Source organism: Bos indicus, chromosome 21, assembly GCF_029378745.1.
Source record: "Bos indicus isolate NIAB-ARS_2022 breed Sahiwal x Tharparkar chromosome 21, NIAB-ARS_B.indTharparkar_mat_pri_1.0, whole genome shotgun sequence".
NCBI classification, from domain to species: Eukaryota; Metazoa; Chordata; class Mammalia; order Artiodactyla; family Bovidae; genus Bos; species Bos indicus.
The window spans coordinates 20,519,696-20,539,374 of NC_091780.1; the positions used below are offsets into that span (position 1 = coordinate 20,519,696).

General features: G+C 50.6%; 2 protein-coding genes across 2 annotated transcripts; both read right to left on the minus strand.

The window, feature by feature from the left end:
* Window positions 1-2,814: 2,814 nt before the first annotated feature.
* On the minus strand, window positions 2,815-3,753 carry LOC139178318 (myeloid-associated differentiation marker-like). Its single transcript, XM_070775927.1, has one exon. The coding sequence runs from the start codon at window positions 3,751-3,753 to the stop codon at window positions 2,815-2,817; it is 939 nt and encodes a 312-aa protein (XP_070632028.1).
* A 4,567-nt stretch (window positions 3,754-8,320) lies between these two features.
* On the minus strand, window positions 8,321-9,259 carry LOC139178319 (myeloid-associated differentiation marker-like). The gene has a single exon (XM_070775928.1). The coding sequence runs from the start codon at window positions 9,257-9,259 to the stop codon at window positions 8,321-8,323; it is 939 nt and encodes a 312-aa protein (XP_070632029.1).
* Between the last annotated feature and the right edge of the window lie 10,420 nt (window positions 9,260-19,679).

Below are 19,679 nucleotides of genomic sequence, written 5' to 3' on the forward strand. Positions count from 1 at the left end.
TGAAAATATCTAACTCTCTGAGGTCTGGCTCTCACACTTGTCCCAGATCACAAAGTACTTTATCCTGATTTTCACTCTGAATTCCTTCCAGGGTGGATTGTAGATCAGTGACTCCAGTGGCTAATCACTTGTTTCTCTTTTTCAAAAGCATATATTTTTATTTATGTATGTGGCTAGGCTGGGTCCTAGTTGCCGTATGTGCGATCTGCATAAATCTGCTCCAAGAGTACTGGTGTGGATAGCCTATCCCTTCTCCAGGGGATCTTCCCGCCATAGGAATCAAACCAGGGTCTCCTGCATTGCAAGCGGCTTCAAGTAGCCTAGTTATCTTATTTTTTTCATCATTGACTCAAGAAACAAGAATCTTGTAAAATGGGCAGAACACAAGTAATACATCTAGTGACCCCAGTAAGGTCGTAAGTAAGTAAGCAGTGTTATCTTCTAAGAAGTTCCATGGCTTCGGCTAGAAAAATTCATCTCTATGGTGGAGCAGATATTTCTGCTCTTTAGGAGGTCAGATTAACGCACAATGCACACTAGCAAGGAAGGAAGAGGCCCAAATGGGCAGAGAAACATTTTATTTGCAAATTTTTCTTCTCTTGCCTTAAAATAAGAATTTTATTTCATTCCCTCTTAAGATTTGCCTGCATTAGGATGAACTTCTGGGAGCCCTCCCCCTCCACCCCACTACCAATGGGTGAAGATCACATGCTTCATCCCACTCAGGAGTGAGGGGCAGCAGAGGGGGTCTTTCCCCTCCCCTCCCCCACAGCTCTGCTTGCCAGCCTCTCTGGTCCTGGTGACCCTAGGATACTGGGCTCTGAGGCTTTGTAATTGACAACAGGAGACTTGTGGGACCTTCACAGCCACCGGTTACTGTAAAGGCCTGCTGATCTCAATGCAGGGAAGCACAGGGGCACACACACATGTACACACAGTGCACTGAACATGCACACAAGCACACACCTTTATAGCGAGGCATCCAGATGCTGTCACGGCCCCTTTAAGAGCTAGGGGACAGGATACTGGGCACTGGGGTGGGGCCCAACATCTAGTGGCACAGGCTGGGCCACACCCCCAGGCTCTAGTCCAGGCCTGGGTGGGGAGCCAGTGGGAGGGGCTCCCAGAGACTTATGTTTGGGTGAGGGTGGGAATTGATTGGGACTCCTCTGAGCTCTAGGCAAATTTGCAGCAAGTACAGTATGTGGATTTTGTTTTGTTTTGCTTTTTTTCTTTTCTTTCATGTTTATATTGAGGTTGAAAAAGTTATTATGAAAGTGGGAGAATAGAAAAAGCCATTCTCTATGATTGACAGCAGAGAAGGCAATGGCACCCCACTCCAGTACTCTTGCCTGGAAAATCCCATGGACAGAGGAGCCTGGTAGGCTGCAGTCCATGGGGTCGCAAAGAGTTGGACACGACTGAGAGACTTCACTTTCACTTTTCACTTTCATACAATGGAGAAGGAAATGGCAACCCACTCCAGTGTTCTTGCCTGGAGAATCCCAAGGATGGGGGAGCCTGGTGGGCTGCCATCTTTGGGGTTGCACAGAGTTGGACACGACTAAAGTTACTTAGCAGCAGCATGAGTGACAGCAGTGTTGATAGGAACAAGAGGCTCCAGAAAATCTTTTTAAATTGTGCACATTTATATAGTGCAAATTATGCCTGAGTCCCAGAGAAGCAGGAAGCAACATCAAAAAGCAACCAACACAGAAAAACACACGTATGTGTCCCCTCACACCCAGCAATACAGTTCCTTTCACAATGGAAGCAGCAACCCCCACCCCCTACAAACCACCCACCCAAGAAAATTTGACACTTTCTCTTAAAAAACAGAGTCACTCAGTAATTTTTGGCCCACAGAACAGAAGGGAAAAAAGGAAAAACAAAACAAAACATTCAGACAGGTTGGCAGTGTCCATGCTCTTCGCCCTGCAGAGGCAGAATCTGCTGTTTTGATCACTGAGTCAGGGGGACCACATCGCTGCCCCTCACAAACACTGCAGACAGGTGTCTTTAAGACCCTGGGGTTCTTCACCAGCTTTTTTTTTTTTTTATTCCCCAGAGAGTAGTTGGGATGGAAGGCATTTACCTCTGACTTCCTCTAAGATGCCCTCTAAGCGACGGATGTTTAGTGAGCCTGCAAAAATTCTGGAGCCAATCTCTTGGAGGACTGAGCACTAAGTGGGGCCCAGGAACCCAGAGTATCTCATGCAAGAATCTCACCCACTAGAGATTATTGACCTTCAGAGGTTTTTTTTTAACTTAAAGGGGAGGTGCACTATACAGTTGCTCCACTGGGAGAAAAAAAGCCCAATCCCTTCCTACCTGCCCACACCCCCTAAACTCTCCCAGCCACACCAGTAAGGCACTGCTAGGGGGACAGACACGCTTTGGCAATGAGGCCCCTCCGGAGGCCCAGCGTGTGAACAGCTGCACAGAGGGTTGTGTGCTATGGAGTCAGCATCTTAGGAGGTGGTGGGCAGAGAAGGAAGGAGTCTGAGGTCCTGATGGATCAGAAGAAGGAAAATGGGGAGAGTTGGTCAGGACACAGGATACAAGAAAACTAAGGATGATCAGAAAAGGACCAAAAAGCAGAAAATGAAGGCAAAATGAGAGAAGCAAGAGAAAGAGACAAAACAGAAATTGAACAACCAAGGAAACCAGGAAGGAGACAGAGCAGCAGGAGGGAAGGGAACAGAAAAGAGAGCGAGATGCGTGGGGAAGGATGTGAGGAGGGAGAGAGGGGATCAGGAAGAAGGCATCAGAGGATGTCAGAGTTCGGTGAGGATACCTCCTGTGAGCAGAGGATCAGGAGTCCCTGGGCTGGTCCTCAGTCCCTACAGACACCTGGCGGGCCCAGTACCCCAGGTCGGCCACGTAAACCAGCAGGTTGGCGGCTGTCAGGACGGCCACAGCCAGGCGCTGGTCCCAGGCGCACATGTCGTAGGTGAGCTCGTCCCTGCAGTCCCCATCACTGGGCCTCTGGGGCTGCCCGCCGAGCTCCTCGCTGAACTGGTAGAGCGGCCAGAGGACCAGAGCACTGATGTAGAAGAGGACAGACAGCAGGCTGAGCACTAGCTGGAAAATGGAGAAGGGGACCGGCAGCATGTATTTCCATTCAGCCAGGTCCAGCAGGAGGACCACAGCTGCCGGGATGAAGCAGATGGAGTACACGGCCACACACCACTCCAGGGCCGGCTGGTGCAGGTACAGGGAGGTGTTGCTGAGGAAGGCAAAGATGACACCAGCTACGAAGGTCTCCAGCACCTTCAACAGGGATCGCCTGGTGTGCACATAGAAGAAGATCTCCTTGAGCTCGTAACAGTCCCATATCCCGGCCACTTCTATGACATACAGCACAGATGCGATGCAGGAGAAAGCAGTGGCGGCGATGGCCCGGTCCCTGTAAGGACCATAAGGCACGAACTGGACATAGGTGATGGAGTAGATGATGGAGGCCGAGAGGCAAATGAGGGCAGCATAACAGGCATAGGTGACGGAGATGTTGTACCAGAGGAAAGGAAAGCTGGACGGGTGCCTGCAACACTCAACTAAGGCAATGATGAAGGTCATGGCGAAACAGACACACCAGAAGGACATGGACCAGTTTCCTATGGCCCCTCTCAGAGTGCCCATGTCGGCCACAAGCGAGAAGGCCACGCAGGTGGAGCAGAGCTGCGGCAGGCGGAGGAGCCAGAACACCCAGAGGATGCCTTCACTGCTTGGGGATGTCCGCCGGGTGGACATGGTGTCATGACTGTAAGGCAGGTCACGGTCACCAGTACAGCAGTGGTCTTCCCTGAGGACCCACAAGAGAAAGATCCAGTTTCGGAGGTGGATTAAGTCAGACGCCTGGAAAAGGTTCAGGGCCCTGTGACGGCTGAGGCTCAGGATCTGTGGAGTTGGAACCAATGGCTCAGACACTCAGGTAACAGCACAGCCACTCCAGAATGGTTCTCCCCACCCATCACCCGTGGCCTTGTCACAGACTTGTCTTATCCCAAACCTCACAGCTGGGCTGGGTCAGGCCTCAACCATGAACACTTTTTATATCTCTTTGTGCTGCATGCCATTATCTATAGAGACGCAAGCTAGGATGGTCCTTATCTGCAACCCCAAACCTTCAAGCCTCTGAAAACTGAACAAGAATGTTTAAAAATTCATTTGGTAGCAAATTCGACCCGAACAGATCTGGGATAATTTATGATCTTCATTTATTTTATGTATTATGAGTGTTCAAAAGTGCAGTTGTAGAAACACTAATGTATTTGATTACAAGGGACTTCTAGACCCCAGTGGGATGTCATGTCATATAGAATAGATGCACCAGGTCACTTGTCTGAAACTGAAAAATTCTGAATTCTGGAGGATATCTGACCCAAGGGTTTCAGAAAAGAGACTGTGGATTATACTGCTAACCCCATTATATAGATGAGAAAACTAAGGCTAAAGAAATCACATGCCTTCACCTTAGGTGGCATGCATGACCAGGAAGAGGGAACTCAGAAAACACAGCTAAAGCTGTGGGTTTGAACACTTTGCTCTACAGCCCACATGTCGGCAGAGTCCATGGGTAGGCGGCCAGGACCAAAGCTTGGGGCTCTGAGACCCAGGACCCACCTTCAAGGCCCTTGGCCTCCTCCCATAGCAAGCTGAAGACACACGTGTCCCGGGCTCTCCTCCCTGCAGCATCACTAGAAGGACCTGCCATCTGAGGGGCACAGTCCCATTCTGAGGAGAGAAGCTTCAGGGGTGAACAGGGAGGAGCCACGGGTTGAGAGCAAGGCCGTGGGGACAAGATGACATGGGAAGTAGGGAGGGTTCTAAATTCCACCCCCCAATTTTGCCTTCACATGTGACTCTTCCCCACTGGGGCAGGGAGACTCCAACCTAGATGACTCTAGGGTGGCGTCATGAGGAACCACAGAATAAATTGACATCATGTTTGATTTTTTAGCTTCAAAGCTGCCATCCAGATAAGAGTCCAAAAACATCTAGAAAGTAGTCCTACCTGAGTGAGGATTTTCCTGGCCTGGGAGACTGGTTAGCAGCTTCCAAGCTGGAAGAACGGATTGGAAATGAACAAGGATGCTGTGTCTGAGGCTGAGGTGGAGGCTTTCAGGGTATCCAGGGAGGAGATGGGGATGGACAGATGACTGGGCCCTTTTTAAGGGCAGGGGCTGGAAGAGGAGGCCCCTGCTGGACCCCAAGGAGGAGACAACCCTGAGGATGCTCCTGGGAGAGGGGTGGGGGTCAGGGGGGCAGAGTGGGGATGATGGGGGGGGCGGGATCCCAGAGTCCCAGTGGCCCTGAGGCAGCCCAGTAGGGGTCATCTGACCCAGAAGGGAGGCAGGCATGGAGCCAACCTTCCCATGGAGGAGGGGCCTGGACTGGAACTGAGACAGGAGAACAGGGGCCTGAAGGGGTTTCAGGCTATGACAGGGACACGTGGCCAGAGTTGCAGGGACCCTGGAGACCACGGAATTGCCCAGGTCACCGCCCAAGACAGTCCCTCCAGCCAGGGCTGCAGTCCTGCTCACACAGGGGCTCCTCCAGGGTCCAGTGTGGGGGGGAGTGAGGCCCCTCCCAGCCTGCCCCCTCCTCAGGGACAGCTGCCCTGTTTCCAAGGGACTATTTGCTGAGAGGCCCCCAGGGCTGAAGGGCCAGCACCCTGAGCCCCAGCCAGCTTCCTGACATCAGGGGCCCTGTCTCCTTTGCTAATAATAAACCCTAGGGAAGGCCATGGCTTGACAAGGAAGCAGCCAGGAATGTGGAAGTTCTGGAGATGGAGGCACTGTTGTGGTTGTGTGAGCCATCCAGGGAGGCTCTATGCCTTTCTCTTCTAAACAACTATTTACTGTGTGTTCACTGTGTGCCAGGCACTGCAGATCCCACCGCAAAACCCAATTCCTGCCCTGAATGAGCACCTGAATCAACGCAAAGACATCCTGTCTACAGCAGGTGAGCAGAGGAGAGCCAAGGACTCTTGAGGACTTTTCGGAGAACTCTCCAGCTGAGCAGAGATTGAAATTCTCTGTGCAAGTCCAGAGAGCAGGGCAAGTGGGCTTTGCACCCCCTAAGGAACGAAAGCTGCTGCAAAATAAGATGGCTACTGTGGGAGGTGATGTTGTTAGAGCCTTTCCAGTCAAGCTGTTGAACCAGTCTAGGGGGAGGGGGATGTAACTGATGATTCCCAAAGAGTATCCCATGGAATATTAGTCCACGATGTTCCATGGAAAAAAAACAGTTCCCTGATTATACAAGTCTGGGAATCACTTACTGCTATAGATCTCTTTTAGTCCTAAGAAGTCCTGCAAAAAAGAAACCTGTTTAACTTTTAACCCAGCTTTAGATGTATTTGGCCAAATAAATTTTCTTGTCTTAAAATACGAATTTTATTTTATTGCTTCTTAAGATTTTTCCTGCCACGAGGACCACCTCCTGGGAGCCCTTCCCCTCCATCCAACCCACCTCTGCATGAAGATCACACACTTCATCCCAGTATAGGAGTGAGGGGCAGCAGAGGTCCTTCCCCTCCCCTCCCCCAGAGCTCTGCTTGCCTGGCTCCTCTGGCCCTGGTGACTCTAGGATGCTGGGCTCTGAGGCTTTGTGGCTGAGAATAAGAGAGGAAGAAGGCTTGAGATGACTTTGCCAGTTATTTAAAGGGCTGCTGGTCTTAATGTACGCATGCCCACTGACACACACACACACAGCCACACACAGTCAGTATGCACAAAGCACACACCTTTAAAGAGAGGCATCCAAAGAGCAACTTCCCTTTCACTTTTCACTTTCATGCATTGGAGAAGAAATGGCAACCCACTCCAGGGTTCTTGCCTGGAGAATCCCAGGGATGGGGGAGCCTGGTGGGCTGCCGTCTATGGGGTCACACAGAGTTGGACACAACTGAAGTGACTTAGCAACAGCAGCGTCCAAGGGCTGGCAGGGCCCCTTTAACACCTAGGCTCTTTCTGATTTCTAGTCAAGTTTCGGCAATTAGGATTTTGTTGGTTTCATTTTCATTTTGTTTATTTTATCTTTTAGGTTTTTAAAAAAGAACATTGTGGATGTGGAAGAAAGGACAAGATTTCTATGGTTGACAGCAGGGGCTGATGGGGATTGGAAACTCCAGGTAATTAAAAGAAACCATACATATTTTTTTCTACATTTATTTAAGTCACTTTATGCCTAAGTCTCAGAAAAGCAGAACACAGTGGCAAAAAGCCACTGATGTGTGTGCACACACACACGCAAGCACTGCAATTCACTTGACTACAGCAGCTGAAATCCCCACTCAGTCAACCCACCTTCCCCAGAAAAATAGAAAAGAAATTTCACCTTTAAGAACAGGTCCATTCAGTCAATTTTGTCCTCCTGACCAGAAAAAGAAAACAAATGATCCCAGGCAGGCTGACATCAGCTTTAAGGCTGGCAGGGCCATGCTCTTCTCCCTGCAGAGGCAGGACCTGCTCTTTTGATCACTGAAGCTGGAGGGCCACATCGCTGCCCCTCACCAACACTGCAGACAGCTGTCTTCAAGACTCTGGCATTCTTCGGCAGCTCCTGCTTCGATTCCCCAGAGAGTAGTTGGGATGGGGAGGCATTCAGCCTTGGCTTCCTTTAAGATGGCTTCTGTAGGCAGTGGGTTTTCAATAAGCTTAGAAAAATTCTGGAGCCAATGTCAGACGGGGCCAACCACCAGCTGGGGCCTAGGGACCCAGGGTCTCTGCTTCAAGACTCCCACCCACTGGAAATTACTGACCTCCAGAGACTTGTTTTTTAACTTAAATGAGAGACATACTATACACAAAGAAAGAGGACCCAATGCCTAGCTACCCACCCCCATCCCCAAACCCATCACACATATACCAGAGGGACAGACTTGCTTTGGCAATGAGGCCCCTCCGGAGGCCCAGGGTGTGAACAGCTGCACAGAGGGCTGTGTGCTGTGGAGTCAGCACCTTAGGACGGGGGAGGAGGCTGTGGGCAGAGAAGGAAGGAGTCTCAGGTCCTGATAGATCAGAAGAAGGAAAAAGGGGAGAGGTGATCAGGACACAGGAGACAAGAAAACTAAGGACAATCAGAAAAGGGCCAAAAAGCAGAAAATGAAGGCAAAATGAGAGAAGCAAGAGAAAGAGACAAAACAGAAATTGAACAACCAAGGAAACCAGGAAGGAGAGAGAGCAGCAGGAGGGAAGGGAAAAGAAAAGAGTGTGAGATGCATGGGGAAGGATGTGAGGAGGGAGAGAGGGGGCCAGGAAGAGGGCATCAGAGGACGTCAGGGCTCGGTGAGATACCTCCTCTGAGCAGAGGATCAGGAGTCCCTGGGCTGGTCCTCAGTCCCTACAGAGACCTGGCCGGCCCAGTACCCCAGGTCGGCCACGTAAACCAGCAGGTTGACAGCTGTCAGGACAGCCACAGCCAGGCGCTGGTCCCAGGCGCACATGTCGTAGGTGAGCTCGTCCCTACAGTCCCCACCACTGGACCTCTGGGGCTGCCCACCGAACCCCTCACTGAACTGGTAGAGTGGCCAGAGGACCAGAGCACTGATATAGAGGAGGACGGAGAGCAGGCTGAGCACTAGCTGGAAAATGGAGAAGGGCCCAGGCAGCATGTATTCCCATTCAGCCAGGCCCAGCAGGAGGACCACAGCTGCCAGGATGAAGCAGATGGAGTACACGGCCACACACCACTCCAGGGCCGGCTGGTGCAGGTACAGGGAGGTGTTGCTGAGGAAGGCAAAGATGACACCAGCCACGAAGGTCTCCAGCACCTTCAGCAGGGCTCTCACGGTGTGCACATAGAAGAAGATCTCCTTGAGCTCATACCAAGCCCTCATCCCGGCCACTTCTATGACATACAGCACAGATGCGATGCAGGAGAAAGCAGTGGCGGCAATGGCCCGGTCCCAGTTAGGACCATAAGGCATAAACTGGACATAGGTGATGGAGTAGATGATGGAGGCCGAGAGGCAGATGAGGGCAGCGTAGCAGGCATAAGTGACAGAGATGTTGTACCAGAAGAAAGGAAAGCTGGACGGGTGCCTGCAACACTCAACTAAGGCAATGAGGAAGGTCATGGCGAAACAGACACACCAGAAGGACATGGACCAGTTACCTATGGCCCCTCTCAGAGTGCCCATGTCGGCCACAAGCGAGAAGGCCACGCAGGTGGAGCAGAGCTGCGGCAGGCGGAGGAAGCGGCACACATTGAACTTGGCGTCACCACTTGGGGATGTCGACTGGGTGGACATGGTGTTGTGATGGTCCAGCAGGTCACGGTCACCAGTACAGCAGTGGTCTTCCCTGAGGACCCACCAGAGAAAGATCCAGTTCCGGAGGTGGATTGAGTCAGATGCCTGGAAAAGGCTCAGGGCCCCATGAGGGCTGAGGCTCAGGATCTGTAGAGTTGGAAGGCTCAGACACTTGGGTAACAGAACAGCCACTCCAAATCGTTCTCTCCACCCATCACCCTTGGCCTTGTCAGGAGACTTGTCTTATCCCAAACCTCACAGTTGGGTTGGGTCAGGCCTCAACCATGAACATTTTTTTCATGTCTTTGTGCTGCATCCCATTATCTATAGAGACGCAACGTAGGATGGTCCTTATCTGCAACCCCAAACCTTCGAGCCTCTGAAAACTGAACAAGAATTTTTAAAAATTCATTTGGTAGCAAAATTTGACCTGAACAGATCTGGGACAATTTATGATCTTCATTTATTTTATGTATTATGAGTGCTCAAAAGTGCAGTTATAGAAACATTAATGTATTTGATTACAAGGAACTTCTAGACCCCAGTGGGATGTCATGTCATATAGAATAGATGCACCAGGTCACTTGTCTGAAACTGAAAAATTCTGAATTCTGGAGGATATCTGACCCAAGGGTTTCAGAAAAGAGACTGTGGATTATACTGCTAACCCCATTTTATAGATGAGAAAACTAAGGCTCAAGGAATCAAATGCCTTCACCTAAGATGGCATGATGACCAGGAAGAGGGAACTCAGAAAACACACCTAAAGCTGTGGGTTTGAGCACTTTGCTCTACAGCCCACATGTCAGCAGGGTCCATGGGTAGGAGACCCAGGATCCACCTCACAGTCCTCGGCCTCCTTCCATAGCAAGCTGCAGACACACGTGTCCCGGCCTCTCCTCCCTGCAGCATCACTAGAAGGAGCTGCCATCTGAGGGACAGACCCACCTGGAGGAGGGCAGCTCCAGGGGTGAACAGGGAGGAGCCATGGGGTAAGGGCAATGCTGTGGGGACAAGATCACGTGGGAAGTAGTAAGTGTTCTAAATTCCACCCCTCAATTTTGCCTTCACATGTGACTCTTCCCCACTGGGGAAAGGAGACCATCACCCAGCATGACTCTGGGGTGGCGTCATGAGGAACCACAGAATAAACTGACATCATGTTTGATTTCTTTTAGCTTCAAAGCTGCCATCCAGGTAAGAGGCCAGAAAAATCTAGAAAGTAGTCCTACCTGAGTGAGCATTTTCCTGGCCTGGGAGACTGGTTAGCAGCTTCCAAGCTGGAAGAACGGATTGGAAATGAACAAGGATGCTGTGTCTGAGGCTGATGGGGGCCTTTCAGGGCATCCAGGGAGGGGGTGGGGATGGACGGATGATCACCCCCTTTCAAGGGCAGGAGCTGAAAGAGGAGGCCCCTGCAGGATCCCTGGGAGGAGACAGTCCTGAGAATGCTCCTGGGACTGGGATTGCGGGGGCAGAGGGGAGATGACGGCAGAGGGTGGGCGGCAGAGGGAGGATTTCAGAGTCCCAGTGGCCCTGAGGCAGCCCAGTAGGGGTCTTCTGACCCAGAAGGGATGCAGGCTTGGAGCCAACACTCTCATGGAGGAGGGGCCTGCACTGGAACTGAGACAGGAAAACAGGGGCCTCAAGAGGTTTCAGGGCTGTGACAGGGACACGTGGCCAGAGTGGCAGGGACCCTGGAGACCATGGAATTGCCCAGGTCACCTGCCCAAGACAGTTCCGCCAGCCAGGGCTGCAGTCCTGCTCACACAGGGGCTCCTCCAGGGTCCAGCGTGTGGGGGGAGTGAGGCCCCTCCCAGCCCACCCCCTCCTCAGGGACACCTGCCCTGTTTCCAAGGGACTATTTGCTGAGAGGCCCCCAGGGCTGAAGGGCCAGCACCCTGAGCCCCAGCCAGCTTCCTGACATCAGGGGCCTTGTCTCCTTTGCTAATAATAAACCCTAGGGAAGGCCATGGCTTGACAACGAAGCAGCCAGGAATGTGGAAGTTCTGGAGACGGAGGCACTGTTGTGGTTGTGTGAGCCATCCAGGGAGGCTCTATGCCTTTCTCTTCTAAACAACTACTTACTGTGTGTTCATTGTGTGCCAGGCACTGCAGATCCCACCGCAAAACCCAATTCCTGCCCTGAACGAGCACCTGAATCAATGCAAAGACATTCTGTCTAGAGCAGGTGAGCAGAGGAGAGCCAAGGACTCTTGAGGACTTTTCGGAGAACTCTCCAGCTGAGCAGAGATTGAAATTCTCTGTGCAAGTCCAGAGAGCAGGGCAAGTGGGCTTTGCACCCCCTAAGGAACGAAAGCTGCTGCAGAATAAGATGGCCCACTGTGGGAGGTGATGTTGTTAGAGCCTTTCTGGACAAGCTTTTGAACCAGTCTTTGGGGAGGGGGATGTGACTGATGGTTCCCAAAGAGTATCCCATGGAATACTAGTCCATGATGTTCCATGGAAAAAAAACAGTTTCCTGATCATACAAGTCTGGGAATCACTTACTGCTATAGATCTCTTTTAGTCCTAAGAAGTCCTGCAAAAAAGAAATCTGTTTAACTTTTTAACCCAGCTTTAGGTGTATTTGGCCAAATAAATTTTTCTTGTCTTAAAATACAAATTTTATTTTATTGCTTCTTAAGATTTTCCTGCCATGAGGACCACCTCCTAGGAGCCCTTCCCCTCTATCCAACCTGTCTCTGGGTGAAGATCACACCACCTCCTGGGAGCCCTTCTCCTCCATCCAACCTGTGTCTGGGTGAAGATCACACGCTTCATCCCAGTACAGGAGTGAGGGGCAGCAGAGGGGGCCTTCCCCTCCCCTCCCCCGCAGCTCTGCTTGCCTGGCTCCTTTGGCCCTGGTGACACCAGGATGCTGGGCTCTGAGGCTCTGTGGCTGCGAACAAGAGGGGAAGAGGCTTGAGATGAGTTTGCCAGTTATTTGAAGGGCTGCTGGTCTTAATGTATGCCTGCCCACAGACACACACACAAACACAACCCCACAGTCAGTATGCACAAAGCACACGCCTTTAAAGAGAGGCATCCAAAGAGCAACTTCCCTTTCACTTTTCACTTTCACGCATTGGAGAAGGAAATGGCAACCCACTCCAGTGTTCTTGCCTGGAGAATCCCAGGGACGGGGCAGCCAGGTGGGCTGCCGTCTATGGGGTCACACAGAGTCGGACACGACTGAAGCGACTTAGCAACAGCAGCATCCAAGGGCTGGTAGGGCCCCTTTAAGACCTAAGCTCTTTCTGATTTCTTCACCTGCTCCTGCTTCGATTCCCCAGAGAGTAGTTGGGATGGGGAGGCATTCAGCCTTTGCTTCCTTTAAGATGGCTTCTGTAGGCAGTGGGTTTTCAGTAAGCTTGGAAAAATTCTGGAGCCAATGTCAAATGGGGACAACCACAAGCTGGGGCCTAGGGACCCAGGGTCTCTGCTTCAAGACTCCCACCCACTGGAAATTACTGACCTCCAGAGACTTTTTTTTTAACTTAAATGAGAGACATACTGTACACAAAGAAAGAGGACCCAATGCCTAGCTACCCACCCCCATCCCCAAACCCATCACACATGTACCAGAGGGACAGACTTGCTTTGGCAACAAGGCCCCTCCGGAGGCCCAGGGCGTGAACAGCTGCACAGAGGGCTGTGTGCTGTGGAGTCAGCACCTTAGGAGTGGGGAGGGGGTGGTGGGCAGAGAAGGAAGGAGTCTCAGGTCCTGACGGATCAGAAGAAGGAAAATGGGAAGAGGTGGTCAGGACACAGGAGACGAGAAAACCAAGGATGACCAGAAAAGGTCATTTCCATCAAAGACAGAAAGAACAGAATGTAACCTGGTCAGGAGGTTCAACCTGGATCGTGAGGCTGTAAGGTAATATTCATAAGCCTATATTATAAAGTCATATTCATTCAACAAATACTGCTTGTGTCAGCCCAGTTCAGTGCTGGGAATATAGCCATGAGTGAAAGAGGCAAATGCTCTACCTGGTCCATCTACATTGTAGTGTTTATGTTTGAAGCCTCAGGGTTTACTTGAAGCTGAATGTAGAGTTTTGCATTCTATTTTACAATAGGTCATAATATTATACACATAACATATCAGGCCTATTTCAGCAAAAAAATAACCACTTCCTACAAATGGACTGGGGACTCTGTCCCCCTGTTTGCTTGATGACGCAGAACCCTGTTTCCTTACATGCCTATAAGGAACAACTTCTTGACACCAAGAACAAAGCTTAAAACAAGTTTATGGAGCAGGAAGAGAAGAAAGCAGGGGTGCCAGGGTCCTGTGGTGGGGGGCAGAGGTTGAGATGATGGAGGGATCTGGGTCTCTGCCAGCCTCTGCAGGGTCCAGGAACAGAATATTCTGGAATCCCTCCTTCCACCTGAAGCACCAGAAAGAAACACAAGCTCTTTCTTCTTAGGGATTAGCACAAGGAGTGGTCCCAGCCTAGCAGGGAGAGTGTTACTGGGGGCAGTGGTCTGGGCTGATGCTCTACCTGGGTCCCTGGCTCAGCAGGGACCTGGACCACTGCCGTCACCTGGTGGCCTGAGGGATGGCGTGTTGCTGGTATCAGTGGGCAGCTGGGAGCCCGAGGGGCAGGCGGGCTGCAGCTGGGACCAGGGGAGTGCCTTCCCTTGGCGGTAATGCTGAGAAGGTGTCATTTGTCCTAAGGTTTGTCAGGGTCAATGTAGGGAGGGGAGGATGCCCAGAGGGAGCCCCACTCTGTGAGCTGCCCAAATGGATGGTTTCTGAGAACTTTGTTGCCTGAGGAAGCTCACTCTTCTTCCAGACAAAGCACTGGAGGGATTTATGGAAACAGATGCTGGTTGGACTGGGGGTGAGGAGATAGGCTTGAACGGAGCTCCCGTCATCACTTCCCAACCCCTGGTCAGAAGCAGATTCAGCAAAGAGCAACAGGGCAAACCCTCACCAGCCCAGCCTGGCTCCAGAAGAGACCTCAGGTTACAGCTCACAGGTTCTGTCAGCTGAGAAAGGGGCCCTGAGGACTTGGGCTGCAGCGGGGCTGCTGTGGACACAACAGTTACAAGAGGTCACACGTGTCGTGCTCACTGCAGGTCGAGCTCTGCTGTGGATTCATTTGTTCCTCCCAGCTGCCCCTGAACTATGCGCTCTGTGTCCCCATTTTCACAGGCACAGAAAGGTCAACTGGCCAAGATCACACAGATAGGAAGTGGCAGAGCTGGGGTTTGAGCCTAGGTACTTGGTTCAAGATCTTAAACTCTCCCTGGATTTGGCATTGTACCTTAGACCCAGGAGGAATGGAGTAGCCATTTCTGCAGCAACAGCACTCTGACTAGGTGACTTATTTCTATTTCATCTTCAGAGATATATTTATTGTCACCTCCATTTTATAGATGTTGAACTGAGGCCCCAAAACTACATTGTATCTTTTGCTCCAGGTTACACAGTTACTCCTGGTCAGAGCCTGGAATTCAAGTCTGGCTTCCTGCAAAACTCAGCAGGTACTAGAACTTCAGGAAAGGCTGAGCCCCTTCCTCTTCTCTTGGGTCCAGGAATAATCTCCGGGTTCCTGTGTGTCCTGGTCTAACTGCAGTGCCCCAAGCAGAGGTCCTGCAGCAGTGCCCTCATCTCAGCCAGACCACTTCCTGTTGACGAGCCAGCCAGACAATGCCAGAGAGAGCGTGGAGACCTTAGACCCTGCCTTCTCAGCTCATCTGCCTCCCCACACCCACCTTGAGACAGGAGACAGACACACAGACAAGGGCCAGGACTGGCGTCCTGCACTGGTTCCCAGGGCAGATAACCAGGTGCCTGATGCCCCGGAGAGAAGAAATCCTCTTCTCTCCAAGAAACTGCTCCAGAGCCAGAGAATGGGGACATCTGCGCCCTGGGCTCTGATCTGGATGCGGCTCAGGCCACAGTCTTGGGGAGTGGGGGCGTCAGCTGGAGTCACGCTGCCTGGAGGAGGCTCTGGCTGGCCGGCTGAGGAGGGAGCCTCTGGCCACTGCCTCGGGAGACGGAGAGCCCAGGCCAGGCAGGGAGCAAGGGTAGGGCCTGAGGCTTGGGCACCGTCTGGCTTCTCCATCAACTGTGTGTGCTAAAAGGTTGGGGGAGTCCTGGTCATAGCAGGTAAGCTTGGGGGCCACAGCTCCCTCTCCCCAGACCTCTGGACCCAAGGCACCTCCCTTCCCTCTGCCTTTGGAGACAGGCTTGTGTGGGCATCTCTCAGCTCCTCCCCCAGACTGTCCATCAGAATTGCAGGGAACATGGAAACCATCTGCCAACTATCCCTCCCCTGACCCTTCTTCTCCAGTTGGTATAGTTTTCAAACTTAAATTTTATTTTCTTGAAAAGGTAATATATTTACATGGTTCAAAATAAAAATATTCTTTTAAAAGCCGTATATTGAGAAACCTCGCTTCTACCTGTGGCTCCGTCTACTCTCTCTTCCATTCCTCTTCCTGATTAAGACCAGGCATCTTTTCCACTGAACTCATGGGGGTCCTTTCTGTGTTTCTTGAAGCAAACCAATTATATAGATATCTGTATTTTTATTTGTATTTCTCTCCCTATTATACATTTTAAAATAGCATACTATACATCTTACTGTTTTTACTCTGTATATACTGGAGATATTTCCTTATCATTATTTGAGAGCATCCTCATTTTTTCATACTGTTTAGTATTCCTTCTTCTGTCTACACAATAGTTTATTAACCACCATCCTAAAGATGAGCATATGAATCACTTCCAATCTTTCCGATCTTATTTTCAAATGAGATCTTGAGTGGGAGTTTGATTCAAGCCAGATTGCTCTGGTTAGAGAAAATGCGGGGTGGGCTAACACCCTACTTGCAACCCCACCATCTCACTAGAAACCAAGGTCTCCAGAGGACATAGCTTAAAAGCCATCATTTTAGCCTAATTTGCCTATTTTATAAACAGGAAACTGGAGCTCAGATCAATGATGAGACTCATCCATGCTCATGAGTTATCCTGTGGCAGAACTGAAACCAGAAACCAGATCTCTTGGGCTCTGCTCTCCATGCAACTCATGGTTCATCTCCAGGGAGACGAGACCAGAGCTGTGGGGCCACTTGACTGGAGGCAGGACCACATGTGACTGTGGACCAAGCTGTGGACCCCAATCTACCTCTTTCTCACTCTAGGTTTCCATTTCCTCTTCTACTATTTCAGATCAGTCCCTTTGTACTCCCAGCAGAAAAGATCAGGGGAAGGCGGCGTTGGGAGGGACCAGGGGTCTCTGGCACCCCTCCCCCATCTAGCAGATGAGGAAACTGACTCAGCAGCAGTGAGTGCCCTCCTCAGGGGGATGGAGCAGGTTTATGCAGAATGAGGGTGGATGGGGCAGAATCCCAGCCTGGAGGATGCTGCTGCCACATTTGTCACAAGCAGCGTGGGGCCATGGACGGACAGCCTGCCTGGGGACAGGACACCTGGTCCTGACTCTGACTCTGCCACACGCAGGGTGACTCTGGACACATCCTGCCCCTCCTTGGTTTCCAGCTGCTCCTCTCTATGACGAGAGGGTTGAACTAAGCAGAGGACATTTACACTCTCTTTTGAGCTCCACAGTGAGCGGACTGGACCAGCCTTGGAATTGTGACAAATGACACTTAACCCCCCAGCAGGGGGGTTGTAGCAGCCACCCTCAAAAACCATGAGGCTTGGACAGTGAGCCCCTCAGGTGGGCCCACCCTGGGCGATTCTTTTATTAAAGCACAGAGGCATTTCCATTCTCCTGGGAAGTGAGGTCCCAGGGCTGTGTTTCATTTGATTCAGGAAATATAAGAATATGATACTCCTGCAGAAAAACTTGGGTGTATCAATGTGTTTATCAATGAAAAATTAGTCAATAGTCAACTTAAGAAAGAAATAGAAGTTTTATTGGAGCCAACCTGATGAGTATAACTGGAGAGACAGTCTCTCAGGAAGCTCTGAGACCTGTCCTTCAGAGAAGTAAGGAGGGCAGGATGTATGTGATTTGGGGACACACAGCTTGGTATAGGTTACTGCTCTTCATGAGGACCAGATATCTTGGGTAACGGTTTTAGTGCTTTTCTGAATATGGGAAGATGCAAGAAACTGGGCTCATAAAAAAATTCTTCGGAAAATATCTAACTTTCTGAGGTCTGGTTCTCACACTTGTCCCAGAGCACAAAGTACTTTATCCTGATTTTCACCCTGAATTCCATCTAAGGTGGATTGTAGATCAGTGACTGCAATGGCTAATGACTTGTTTCCCTTTTTCAAAAGCATATATTTTATTTATGTATGTGGCTAGGCTGGGTCCTAGTTGCAGTATGTGGGATCTAGTTGCCCAACCAGGGATCAAACCCGGGGCCCCTGCGTTGGGAGTGCAGACTTAGGCACTGGACCACCAAGGAAGTCCTGGCTTGATTCTTGTAGAACTGGGTGGTCGGTAACATTCTTTATTACACAATTCCCTCTATTTCTGTCTTAATTTCAACCAAGGTTTAGGAGACATTTTCCACCAATTTCTCCCAGGGTGCTAGGAATGCTCATTCCCAGGTCAGATGGGGATTTCACTGATAGGCCACTCACATGCTATTACTCACCCTGTCCTGGCAACAGTAGGATGGCTGGACCACCTGTCTTACAAGTCTTACAAGTCTCTCAGTTCCAGGAGATGGTTTCCACTTGTTGCTTCTTCTCATAGCTAGAATCACACTACTACAATCATGGATCTTAGAGAACTATATATTTCATTTCAAGTAGCCAGTGCTTATGTATGCTCAGTCACTCAGTTGTGTCCAACTCTTTGAGACCTCATGGACTGCAGCCCTCCAGGCTCCTCTGTCCATGGGGATTCTCCAGGCAAGAATCCTGGAGTGGGTTGCCATGCCCTCCTCCAGGGGATCTTCCCAACCCAGAGATCAAACCCAGGTCTCCCACATTGCAGGCCAATTCTTTACTGACTGAGCCACCAGGGAAGCACAAGAGTACAGGAATGGATAGCCTATCCCTTCTCCAAGGGATCTTCCTGCCATAGGAATTGAACCAGAGTCTCCTGCATTGCAGGCTGGTTCAAGTAGCCTAGTTATCTTATTTTTTTTCATAAGATATTTCTCAAGAAATAAGAATCTAATAAAATAGGCAGAACACAAGCAATACATCTAGTGACCCCAGTAAGGTCGTAAGTAAGTAAGCAGTGTTATCTTCTAAGAAGTTCCATGGCTTTGGCTAGAAAAATTGATCGCTATTGTGGAGCAGATATTTCTGCTCTTTAGGAGGTCAGATTAATGCACAATGCACACTAGCAAGGAAGAAAGAGGCCCAAATGGGCAGAGAAACATTTTATTTGCAAATTTTTCTTCTCTTGCCTTAAAATAAGAATTTTATTTCATTCCCTCTTAAGATTTGCCTGCGTTAGGATGACCTTCTGGGAGCCCTCCCCCTCCACCACCCTACCAATGGGTGAAGATCACACACTTCATCCCAGGACAAGAGTGAGGGGCAGCAGAGGGGGTCCTTCCCCTCCCCTCCCTCGCAGCTCTGCTTGCCAGCCCCTCTGGTCCTGGTGACTCCAGGATGCTGGGCTCTGAGGCTTTGTAATTGACGACAGGAGACTTGTGGGACCTTCACAGCCACCAGTTACTGTAAAGGCCTGCTGATCTCAATGCAGGGGAGCACAAGGGCACACACACATGTACACACAGTGCACTGAGCATGCACACAAGCACACACCTTTATAGTGAGGCATCCAGATGCTGTCACAGCCCCTTTAAGAGCTAGGGGACAGGATACTGGGCACTGGGGTGGGGCCCAACATCTAGTGTCACAGGCTGGGCCACACCCCCAGGCTCTAGTCCAGGCCTGGGTGGGGAGCCAGTGGGAGGGGCTCCCAGAGACCTATGTTTGGGTGAGGGTGGGAATTGATTGGGACTCCTCTGAGCTCTAGGCAAATTTGCAGCAAGTACAGTATGTGGATTTTGTTTTGTTTTGCTTTCTTTCTTTTCTTTCATGTTTATACTGAGGTTGAAAAAGTTATTATGAAAGTGGGAGAATAGAAAAAGCCATTCTCTATGATTGACAGCGGAGAAGGCAATGGCACCCCACTCCAGTACTGTTGCCTGGAAAATCCCATGGACAGAAGAGCCTGGTAGGCTGCAGTCCATGGGGTCGCAAAGAGTTGGACACGACTGAGAGACTTCACTTTCACTTTTCACTTTTCACTTTCATACATTGGAGAAGGAAATGGCAACCCACTCCAGTGTTCTTGCCTGGAGAATCCCAGGGACGAGGGAGCCTGGTGGGCTAGAGTCGGACACGACTAAAGCGACTTAGCAGCAGCATGATTGACAGCAGTGCTGATAAGAACAAGAGGCTCCAGAAAATCTTTTTAAATTGTGCACATTTATATAGTGCAAATTATGCCTGAGT

Bases quoted from the DNA above. Each gene is read 5' to 3' on its own strand.
- LOC139178318 (XM_070775927.1), bottom strand. From the start codon at position 3,753: ATGTCCACCCGGCGGACATCCCCAAGCAGTGAAGGCATCCTCTGGGTG.
- LOC139178319 (XM_070775928.1), bottom strand. From the start codon at position 9,259: ATGTCCACCCAGTCGACATCCCCAAGTGGTGACGCCAAGTTCAATGTG.